At 44.3% G+C, this 12,509-nt stretch overlaps 1 protein-coding gene across 1 annotated transcript in view; it reads left to right on the forward strand.

Moving 5' to 3' along the window:
• The first annotated feature begins 275 nt into the window (after positions 1-275).
• LOC8043068 (peptidase M20 domain-containing protein 2) overlaps positions 276-12,509 on the forward strand; it is a 39,215-nt gene continuing 26,981 nt past the window's right edge. The window contains exons 1-3 of the mRNA XM_042292971.1: positions 276-290; positions 383-590; positions 10,436-10,587. Coding sequence (XP_042148905.1) covers positions 276-290; positions 383-590; positions 10,436-10,587 — 375 coding nt within the window. The remainder of the gene's footprint in view (positions 291-382; positions 591-10,435; positions 10,588-12,509) is intronic.

The raw sequence follows: 12,509 nt of genomic DNA on the forward strand, positions 1-12,509 counted from the left end.
AACTCCTTGATTGGACTCATCGATATGGAGCATCGGCTGCGGAAGCACCTATGGTGAAATTAAAAATAATTCCGCCGTTGCTTCCAGAATATTTATACAAGTTATCAAAATTTAGTATAATATAGAAATTTCATCGAGGTAGGGCATTGATTTATAAATATGTTTTTCTATCTTATGTATTTTAACGAACTATATGTACGGATTGGAGGTCAGTAATATTTAACTATGACGAATGCCACTGCTCGTGAAACATCAGACAGCTTGAATCTAGAGACATGAGGGCACCACAAGTATGTGTAGTTTGTAGTAATTTGGAGCGAGAGCTTTATAATAGAACAAAAGAGAAGGCTTACTTTATGTTATCTTATCTTATTATACACAGAGCGACGACTACATCCAGCTCGTTAGCGATACGATAGACGAAAAGGCAGATGCACTCAACGAACTGGGCCAATATCTGTGGGAGAACCCGGAGCTTGCCTTCAAGGAGAAGAAAGCCCATGACTACATCACCCAATATTTGGAGTCCGAAGGTTTTTCCGTGACGAAGAACTATATCCTGGACACCGCATTTAGGGCCGAGCACGGAGGTAGGTGCGGCATGCTAGGTACTTAAAGATAAGAAAAAAAAAAAACTGGCTATTTGGTAAATGGGTTTGTGCTGTTTCTTACTTTAGAGCGGGGCCGCGACCAGCGCATGCGTTCTAACAAGGTTGTCTTCACAACTCACCGGGCAATCAGTTCCATTTTCATAAACTGCCGGTTGTCTAGAAAATATTTATACTTTAATAGAATGAATAGCTGGGCAGCCCTAGTAAAAGACCTTGCAGACGGAATGTCTTGGTCCAATAAGCGTGTATGATGAACTAAGATTAAACAAGAACTTCTAACAATCATATTAGAACATTTAAGAAGAATGTAGGGCGTATATAAGAAGTTAAAACAAAATTTTTTTATACCGTCTTATATGTTTGTATAAGGTTGTTGCATGTTCTTTTACAATCTGATTTGACCATTTGCGCTAATTGGGCCAAGAGATTTATTATACAAGTAAGATTTTACGCTAGGGGAGTTGGTAAGGATTTATATGAATACATTGAGACTGGACACGGACGAAGACGAAAGCTGCACGAAACGAACAATTGTACGTTTATAGTATTCTATAGTATATAGTATTAGTATATACTATAGTAGTATAGTATAGTATTTTAGGTTTATAGAATTTATGTCTTAGATTAGTAATTCACATATGCTAAGGCTTTGGCGAGGACAAAAATCATTGTTTCTTCGCGTGAATTTTTAGGTTAGGAATTACAATTTACAATCCCCTTCGTATAAAAAATACTGGTATTTCTATAACCTGTCAAAGGTTCAGAGTAGCAGGTCAAGCTCCTCCCACAATGCCCTACATTATCCACTTTAACAAAGTGAACATAAGAGAGGAGGCGAGTGCAAAGAAGAAGAGTGAAGAGGATGCGAGTGGAGAGGAGAAAACCACCAATCACCGCGAGCAAAAAGCTTCGTTGGAGGGGTTTGCCCTGCTATGCTATACCTGCAACAGTTGGACATTGTGTGGTGCAAGGGACAGTTCATTGGAAATACGGTTGATCCGACCTTAATACGCCCTCTTGCACTTTTTAGACCATTCGAACGGCACTTCTTTCTTGATATGTTTTGTGAGACATTTTGTTAGCTCAAATGAATCACTTTTGAAGACCCGGAAATGCCCTGCCAATCCAAGGAAGACGAGTAATGAGTGAACATTCTATGATATTGCCAAGCTTGAGGTGCGATCAAGAAACGCATGCTTTGTCGTCTCCGTTGCGCCATTATAATACACGACCCAAGAAAATAACCTTGACTTTGAAGAGCTTTTATTTTGCGTTAACTTTTAAGCGTGCTCCTCTCGAATCTCCCAGCACCTTCGCGAAGTGGTAAATATGTTCTGCAGTCCTAACTCTCCTATAAAGGGATTGAAAACCTGATTCATCATTTTTTAAAACCCGGCTGGCGAATTCTTCGGCCCGAACGGCAGCCCGTTGTATTCATAGACATGGAATGGGGTAACGAAGACCGTATAGTTCTATTCTTCCTAAGTTGCACTTTCCAGAATCCTTGCACAAGTCGATACGCGAGAACATCTTACAACCATTCGTCTCATCAGCGATGAATGCGATACGCGGCATGAGAAAAGAAAATAGATCAGTTTGTTTATTGATTAGATGATAATCCGAAAGCAAACGGGAGGTAACATCTTTTTAAAACAATGGTACCTGGTGATGCGAAGCTCAATGTAAACAATCAGGTGATCTTTGCGTCTAGCATCTTCTGCAGCTCCCATTTCAGCCGCACTTTATTTTCTTTTTATTTGGTATGGTCTTTCTCTTGGTAACAGATTTATCTTTAAGCTTAAAATACACCTCAATAGCTGAAGTTGCTTTTCAGTAATCTCTGACACATGAAAGTTTCGGGTACATCCGTATGACCTCTTCCGGTGATTTATGTTTAGGGTTAGCTTTTTTGTTCCGGTGTTGACTGATGGTGAATTCCGCTCGCAGATCTCGAGCGCTTCAAAAGCGCTCCATTTGGAGCGCGCATATTCCGCTCGCAGATCTGGCTCAAGTTGGTCATCTTCCGCTTGTAGATCTCTGGCAGCGCACGCTTCACGGAGCGCCCCAAACTCCGCCGAACTTGCTCTGCGGGGTTTCACAGATCTCTCCGGAAGTTGACAGAGCGGCCCACGTGATTTCCGTCTAAATCGATGGTGCGCATGCGCGGCGAGGTTGGAGACATCGGCGAGCCGGTCGGGCCACGTCAGGGTGGAGGGGTCGTGGAGTTGGATTTATTCGGGTGCGTCGGTTGTTTACTCTGGATTGTGACGGCTCGAAAGCTTCTACCTCGCGTAGATCAGGGATAAAAAGCCGGGAATGTGGAGCGTGGCAAATCGTAAGCGCTGACATCTGTGATCGTAAGAGGAAGAACGAGAAAAAGAACGACAGAAAAGCCGGAGGCAGACGCAAGGTTAGGCCTATCCATTCTGCAGCCAGTGATTGTTTACCTTTTTACACTGCATTCAGTCGGCGTTTTCCCGTGAAATAAAGCAAGAAGTGGTTAGGCAACGACCGCGCAAGTGATGGTTTGTTACCTCTGTGTTTATTTAAGTCGTACTAGAAATCTGAACTCCACCGCTGGCAATCGCTGTCCGTGCCCCGCCGCTTCGAGGCGGCCGAAAGGTAGGTGACGGTGCCGAACGCGGACGTCTTCGTTATTTGTGACTTGGGCGCTGTGGTACGTATAATTTCGCCCGGCCTGTGTCGCGTGTTACTTCTGCAGCTAAGCAGTGACAGTCGTCTCAGGTCGTCGGATAAATCAGCCGGCTGAGGCGTTGGTGGGCTGGTCAAGTTTGAGCAGCGGCCATTTTGTACAACGGAGGGAGAAGGGGTGAGGAGGGGTGTGGGAGAGGTCGCTCCAAAAATGCAAGTTTATCTTCCCCTCGTCGATTTGGAGCGGGTCCCACGGAGCGGAATTTTGCCTCCCTCGCGGATTTCGGAAAGCGCTTCAGATCTACGAGTGGAATTCGCCATGAGTCGTTTTGAAGTCCTTTTATCTCTGTACACGCCGACCTCCACAATCCAGGACATGTTTGGGCGTATCTATTCAGTGACTGGTCTGTGCAGGAGCAGCTAATAGGCTGCATTCGGGTCTTTACTTCAAATGAAATTGTTTAGTAGATTATCGTAATTTTTGTCAACTGGTTGCACGCCTGCTTTCCACCATTGTAAATTTAAACCTCAACAGTGTCATCAAAAAGTATGTCGGCGTCCTTAACTTGATTCTTGTTGACCATGCCAAGACTAGCCTCACTGTGAACTAAAGCTAGAAGTTTTTTTTTTTTGCTGTTTAGAGTGACCTTAATATGCGATAGGTAGCGTTATTTAGACATTTAATCTAACTTGGTATCAATGAGTAGACACTGCAACCTTTTTTTTACATTTATATTATCTTTCATTTTATCTTACACTTTCTCTTTTTGAGACATGTCGATTGTGATGAAATGGGTCGTTCTTCGCCTCCAATAATCTGGAAGATGTATTTGTCCAAGCGGTACGTAGAATTGGTTTAGTATATTTGAACTGCACCTGCAGATACCCCCAGAGATTCCGCCACTCGTATGGGCTGACACGCGCACATTGTTGCGCTTTGGCAGCGCCGAGCTGCACGCGCTAAGTACATCGCTGGTTTCTGATGACGGATTCAAGCTTAGCTTTTGCAATCTTTGTAGCGATTCCTCAACGGTCGAGGGCATCTTCACTTGGACTTACTTCTGCAGGTCCTTTGTCGACCCATGAATGATCATAGGGAAACCAGTGAAGACTCCGGTAGTTTTGAGTCCGCGATTTAGAGCAGCCTCATTTTCAAAGCAAAATAGAGCAGCCTGGGTCCTCCCTTGTACATGAAGGATATCGCTCGACTCCAGGCATTTTCGCCGGAGGAAATTTTTACCTCCATTCCGGCGATGATATTTGTTCATGTGAGAGCACTCGGAGCTCCTACCCCTTCTTGGACATTCCACCGCGAAAAAGACGCAAGGTCTTAATATTGTCGTCCTCTTCATACCAGGGGGTTCGACCACGTCCATATTCGTAGAAGTTTATCCAACAGTCAGGGCTGCTCTAACCTCCGTTAATGATGTCGGCCTTCACCACTTCCATGTTCGCCGTTTGCATTGTCAAAGCATTTATCCGCCAGTATTCCGACTGCAGTGCCATGATTTTTTTTTCATGTTAAGCGATTTAACAAGCCGAGTGCTAGCTTGTTCGGACTGCCAAATCGGCAGAATTGCATATTCATCTTGGCAAAATACATCTTCCATGCTTCAACCTAGCTTGGCAGGTAAATACTAAACAACGTCGACGGTGCTTACCGCCAGTGGTTAGACAACGGGAGCTTCATTTTGGGGCTGGCATTTCGTGAATTTGCATAGAAACAGGTGCTAGAATAACCTAGGTGACGGATCAATCTAGGAAACGAAAAAATGACGTGTTTTAGGACGGTTTCTGTCAACGATTTATTTTTTCTGGGCTCAATATTTCTCGGTTTAGGTCAAAGCTTAAGTTTTTGGTATATATAATTCGTGGTTTCTAATTTTTGCGACGCGGTGCGATATCGATATAGATTTTAATGTGTTTACATTTTACTGATATTTTTGGCGGGAGCTATTTTTCGGGAATGTTAGGTGATTCGCGAAATCGCGAAAGTTCGGTCCTCGCAAAAATTAAGTCGTTTACAGTATTTGGTATAGGCCATATTAATTTCATAACTGGACGCGTTGTTTACATGCATTTCATAAATACTGTGTAAAGAGACAAAGTAGATTACATCATTGCATGATGAAATTAAATAATCAGTAAAAGTTACCGATTATATCTTTGTTTTGTCTGCGACTTCTCGATGCGCTTATGCAGAGACCACACTAATTCACTGGATATCTAAATGGCGTCTTATATTAATGCATGTCACAATTTCGAATAGTATGTGTAGGTCTTAGAGTGTCGTCTGTTTTCGAAAATGATTATTACAATGAGAACACGTCATTACAAGCAAAAAATACTGAAACATTTTACACGTCCACTTAAACTAATGAATCAAATTTGAAGTGAGTTAGGACGGTTGTGTCCAAATTCTAGTTTTATTTTCAGAGGTAGGACGAAAACAACATTACATCATGACAGTATATAGTAAATATATGAAGCGTAATAAACAAAATTAATCCCATGTTTTTTTCATTTTAAATGGTTTCGATGTTTTTAAGCAGAGACAGAAACAATAATTCTGAAGGGTTAATTGCAGCATGTCTGCATTAAGTGACTCTGCGCTGTCAGAAATTATGTAATATATGACGTACCTGCTTCCTAGGTTTGAAATGTTGTAAGTCATTAAATTTTTATTTTCAAGAAAATTACTAATTACTTTCAACTTACATTTGACAAAAATGTGACATTACCGGTGGACGAAAAACGGGCATGGGCGGGGCCGGGTAGGGGCCCCGCCCCAGCCCGTTCCTGTGTGGATGAGCATCGTACCTGTGTGCTGTTGTGTACTGTTACAGTGGAATGGAACTTAAACTCCCAGGCCTAGAGTGATGCTTTACTGGCTTAATTTCTCATCTACTGCGTTAACCATTCTCGCCGCACCTTAAAGGCAGACCAAGCTTATGCTGAATAAATACAAAAGTCGTTTTTTTTTTTTACTAACTTATTAACATCTTTATAAGTCACCTGCAAATAAAATTTAAAATTACACACTAAAGCTGGTCGGAGGCAAGAAAACAAATTTTAAAAAAAAGTTCATAGCAAAATGAACAAAAAAAAAACAACCAGACGTGCTCTAAAATAAAAAGCGCCCGCAACGCAAAAAACAAAGTCGGCCTCCTTAAGAACTGCACGACTAAACGAAAAAAAACTGAAATATGTCAACTAGGGATTTCAGAAAAAAACTTATTTCAATTTACTTGTGTCAGAAAATGCTTAAAGCACTTTCTCGCACTTTAGGATTTTGCTTATCGAAATGGGAAGCCGGCTCGAGACATACCATATACGATGCTATTTGATTCAACTATCCGATGTAATACTCGTTCATTCACTGAAATGAAGAAGTTCGACGACCGGTCGCAGTGCCGTGTAACTTCAGTCAACATATTCAAATGCTTATCACGTAGAGGTAGCGACATTCATTAGTTCCTCACGCACTAAAAATATTCAGCAGACGACATATCACTATAGAGAGACGGCGCACTTTTGTGTGTGGTGGTCAAATGCCGGCGGCGAATGGAATTATACCTCAGCGGAGCAGCGGACAAGCCTCACTTTTTGCCAAAACCTGTGAACATTATCTTCCAGAGCCTTGCAAATGGTTCAGTGATTTAGCAGGTGTATGGTGGCGCAGACATGACTTATTCCCTGTCCTTAAGCGTGTCTGCCATTGAATAGAAGGAAAGGTTTTTGTTGAAGACGACAGGCCTGCGGGCCGCCCAGCTAGAGATTTCGTGATCGAAAAACTATAAGAAGACCGACGAACAAAAGTCCCCTTGTCCGCTACCGCCTCGAGGGCACCGCAGACTTAAACCTAAGACAAAACAGAAATAAATATGATCTTTGGATTAAGTGGCGTTTTATAAAAAAAGCCAATAGGTAATGGAAATGAAGAAAAGATCAGGGCCTCGCAGCCCAACACCGTGAAGGGGTCACTGGGGGGGCACCACTTGTAGGTCAACGATAATCGCAGGGGAACAAGAGAGCCAAGCAACCACCGCTTCAGTGAATTTTTCTTCCACCCCTCCCTAGGAGGAGCCCCATTAAGGACCCCCCCCCCCCCCACCCTTTCTTTTTTTTTTTTTGGGGGGGGGGGGGGGGGTGCGGAAGCCGCTCAGCTACAGTACGAACCGACATTCAAATAAAGTGAATTTAGCACATTGTCCATAAACATCGGGCGGAGACCATTTTTCGAATTGTAGCAGCAGGGGGTATTATCCAGACAGCTGTCACGCTATGCTGAAAGGCAAAATTAACATGACCCGTTCTGCGGAAGACGTCGTTCCGTACACGCTACCACACGACCACTGTCAAGAGAAGATAATCAGTTCCAGAGACGCCGTTTAAAACAATTTGAAATTTCGGCAGCTGAATATTCCTTGCTATCCAACATTTTCTTTCCATTAGAATATGAATTTAAAGCGGAAATCATCGACTCCAAATGTCTCTTCTCCGCATGCAGCAGAAGGGGCCCCTATGACAAGTTTGAAGGTAAAAAGGACCATTCTGCGACGTAGCTGAAGGATCGTCTTTACATCAGTAAACACAGCATAGAACCGGGCCAATGTCGAGCTTGACCGTACTTGGCTGTCGGGCTTGTCGCGAGTCATTGCCTTGGCATCGGCACGTGGGCGGACGAAGATTAATAACGCCAGTGATCGCTTTTGCATCTCGTGGCTCAGCTTCAAAGTTTCATGAGGTTCCCGCGCGCTCACTCACCTCGGGGTTCCATACTTATGCATTGCCATAGCAGGCAATGCATTAGTATGGAAAGCGTATGGAATCATATTTAGTCATTATGATTTATACATAGTAATAACTGGGCACAACGAAACGCAACCACCGAGCTGTACCATGGGGATCAGCAGCAATCAAACCACGGATTATGCGATTCGCAGCATGGCACATGTGCCTGGCAGCAAACAGTGGAGGTTAAAGGAAGCACAAGCAGACGAACCAAGTGTGGCTTGCCTCCGACGATCGCCTGAGGTAGCACGCGATTTTCGACGGCGAGCCCGTCACACGTAGTCCGCGGGGGACTGATGGCGGCGAGTCATATTTATTCCAGCATACTCAGTCCACAGGTAACATTCGGCACCGTGTCATACTTAATAAAGATACTGGGTCCGCAGAGGACCGTTGGCAGAGGGTCATAGTTAGTCGGCACACTTAGCCCGCACTCAACCATCGGGGGGATGTCATACTTAGTCTAGCATATCTAGTTCGCAGGCAAACGTCGGGGGCGAGTTATTCTTAATGGAGAATACTTACTCCCCAGGCGACCGCCGGCGGCGGTCGCCTGCACAAATTTAGTCCAGAAAGAGTCATATATGCTCCGTATGTTAATGACCGTCAGCGGTAAGCCATACTTCGGTCAGTATGCTGAGTCCTCATGCGACCGTCGGTGGTGTGTCCTACTCGGCAGTTGACCGTCGAGCAAGGTCAAATTTAACCCAGCGTACTGCGTACGCACGCAACCGTCGGCAGCGTATTATACTCAATTCGGCATAATGACTTGGCAGGCGATCATCAGATCGCACAGCTAGCGCCCGAATAACGAGGCAGACTACGTCTGGACATCAGGACAGGCGTCATAACGTACCAGGAGATAGCGCAGCGGGTGTAGGATGTCGCGAGTTTAGGTAGCAGTCAATAAATAGCGCAAAGGGCGGGAACCGCCTCCTCCTCTCCAGATTATTTGACTTACCAAAAGGGAATCCTCGCAATCCTAGTGCACTACGAATTAATGGCTTTCCACGGAATCCCGGCAGAGGCAGGAGCAATGCAGACTTCGAAATAATGCATGCTCGGGGCGCGCTTCTTTTCTGACTAAATGTAAACATGCCTCGAATATTTTCATAAATTAAATTTCATAATTAAATTAATACCTTCGAATCTCGTATATAAAAGATAATTTCTGGAAAGTATTAGGAACCTTAGTATAAGAAAGGTTCAAATTCTTTTAAATAGACACGTTGGCAGAAATCAATTGAACAGCAACCTTTTTTCTCTGCAATGCGTATTTCTGCAGGAGCGATTTTGCCTGCGTTTCGAGAAATGCGTTTCTTTCTTCTCTCATTTTGGCATTGCTCTCTACATGTAGGAGGCTTAGGACCGGTCGAGCTGCTGACACAACTTTTTTTTTCAGCTTTCACTTTGCTTATTACATGGTGAATGCAGATATAGAAAATGTATTGTTGTTGCCTTTTTTAATAAAAGCAAATTTTCTCATATTTCGACCGTAACATATCACTTTGTAATGATAATTTTCGCATGCGGGTCTTCCAGTTGCACATACGACAAGCGAATATTGAGTTCGGCCTAAATATTCTTTTTGTCTGCAAGGTTTTAAGGATTATGAAGACTTTTTTTACAAAGGTAACCTAAAGGCGCGTACGATATCAAAAAGCCCATGTGAGGGCGTAGCTCTTAAGCTCTTCAGTGCTAAATCATGAAAGAAATCTGAGCTATCATCAGGCTGTTGTGCGCTCAACAGGCTCTTCGGCGGCTGTTTATTTTTTGTCGGTATACGATTTGCTGAGTCAACACCTCGGCGCTAGTTTTGGATCAAGGTTTTCGCGTTCCAATACAAAATCCGAGAAAGAGGGGTCCTAGAATTGAGCGTGCAGTCGTGGTGCGTTGCTTCGTAAGATCGTAGATTAAAAATTAGTGTTTTTTTTTTGTTGTTAATTTTATAAAGTTGAATTCAACAGAGAAATGCACACATCGACAAATAGGCTCAGTGAAATTAAAAACAAAACAAGAACGCTTATCCTCATTTTTGTTCGCAAAATTATCATAGAAAGTCTGAAAACTGATCGCTGAACTTGCCAACCCGGCAGTTTCAGCCGCGCTTGATTTCAAGTTTTGTCGCGGAACGCCACTACAAATTAGCATTAACTCTGCAACAGCCGCTCAAGCGGGCAGCGACGACGAAAAATTAAGCAGCCGTTGAAGCCTGAATAATATTCGAGCTTCCTTCGGAGACATAGCACTGAAGGGATTCTGAGCACCTTGCTCGGCCGGCTTTTTCCTATCGTCCGTAACTCTCAAACTAGGTAATAATAACATATATATTTATAAAAAGCCCGATCTTATGTTGTTCCACACCATCTTAATAGCAGATGGAGGGCCACTCGTCATTATTATGTGTGAGTACGACGCACTTCCGGAGATCGGGCATGCTTGCGGCCATAACCTCATCGCTGAGTGCGCTGTAGCAACCGGAATCGCTGTAAAAAAAGCGCTTGAAAGTGACTCTTCCCTCTCTGGAAAGGTAAGAGATTGTTTCCTTTTTATACCACAAAAACTATCAGCCTGCGTTGAAAATAAATTATTTCTTGCGAAATGTGGCTCTCTAGACTAGTGACAACTCTTTCTAGTTACAGTATAGCTAGGCGGCATCGATATTGTGCATTTCTGGCATGTTGTTTTCTGATTGCATTTCAGTAATTACAGCACTGCATCGGCTCTTCCGACCGATAAAACACGACGAGCCTTTTGCGGGGGGAGTGGGTGGGGGTGCGTTTTCGAGTTTATTGGTCGTTATTTGTGCACAAGTGGGGCAAAGGGAGCCTCTCACCCCGAGAAACAGATAGCGAAACAGTGCTGACGCGTGGCACTGCTCACTAAATGATGCATCTATCTTTGTTTATAATGAGAACAAAACATAACGCTTATAAATGACACAAACATCACTCTTATAAAAAGAATCAGAAAGCCATAGGTGAGGGTGAGAGCATAAAGCCGAATACTTATTGCAACAGGCAGTTGGAGGTACTTTGACAAAGTTGCGATCATATGTCAATCGCTGCAGGGGCTTACGCTGCCTCAGCGACGTTCTTGGGGCGGGGGTTGGTGACGCACTTCTTGGGACACGGGTCACCGTTCGCGGTTCCTCACGTGGTCTCGGTGTGTGGTTTGAGGCTTAAGCTGAAGTTTCACTTTAGTGCGTACCATCCTCGCTGTAGTCTGCAGTGCCCGAGTGAAATGCTTCTGTGGTCGCCTGCAAGTGTTGTCGATTCCGCCGCAGTAATTTGCCTTCGGATGTGATGCTGCTATAGACCAACACGCGTCCCTGACGTCACGCAGCTGCGGTGGCGCTGTCGACGGCACTGCGCAGGCGCAGAAGCTTCAGTTCACTCGAATTCGGTTTCTGCGCATGCGCAGTGCCCACACCTGGTGTGGGCAAACGCGGGCTTGTTTGTAAACAACGTGTCGGTCTATAGACCTTTCCAGCGACAGTCTCGAGCGAAGCGATTTCCAGCGCGCGTCCCTGGTTTCGAGAGTGTACGTCAGTGTTGCCCGACTGCGCTGAGCTGTGGGTTTTCTCGTCAGTAGGCTGTGGAAGCCTGCGTAGGAGTAATTTTGAGCGCTGGTGACAGCAAAATCGCCTCGCTTAATTTTTTTGTTTTTTGTTCCATGGCGAAGAGAATTTCTCGAAGTTTTTAAGAAAGCGTTGAACTATTTTTGGGAACAAAAACAAACAAACGAAAGCTATTTTCGGCGAGTCCGTGTGCGACAGAACAAATGCAACTCGGATGTTTGTTTCATTTTATGCGGACCTTTTTAACGGCGCCATATACTCAGCCGTGTAAAACTACAAAGATCTTAACTGCCAAACATATTTGACCACACCAGAGGATAGCCGAACTGCATGGGTATTGCCCGCTTACTATATGAAATTTAACGAGTCTCATCAATCGGACAACATATATTGTACGTACCCCACGGTGCCGCGTTATTCCAACAGGATTTGAGAAAGGTCTCAAACAACACAGCACATCCAATATACAGTGTCGACGATAGTCACTTCACGACGATCGGACGGAATCCGGCTTGTCTTGGGGTACGTTTTGAAGCCTGTTGTTTTTTTACACAGCACTAAAGCAAATGAACGAACATGTCTATTCAGTTCCCATACCCCGGACCCTATCAGCTACTTCTCGCCAAGACCGGGAACATAGCCGGGAAGGCTTTTCTTAGATTATCTCAACGGAAATAATCCTCGAAGAACGTCGAACGGCCCGCGTCGTGGGCTGCTTGACGTTCGCTCTCTTCGCTCGCTCTCTTCGTTCGTTTCCTGCGAAGGTCGAGCAGGTTACGAGCCTTGGTATTCCCTGGTTCTCACAGTTGAAGGTTACAAAAACACGCAAGCATCCTGTACAGGCAAATAGAGTAAACACTTTGAAGGAAAGC

Source organism: Ixodes scapularis, unplaced genomic scaffold (genome assembly GCF_016920785.2).
Source record: "Ixodes scapularis isolate PalLabHiFi unplaced genomic scaffold, ASM1692078v2 PGA_scaffold3__209_contigs__length_174095766, whole genome shotgun sequence".
Classification (NCBI taxonomy): Eukaryota; Metazoa; Arthropoda; class Arachnida; order Ixodida; family Ixodidae; genus Ixodes; species Ixodes scapularis.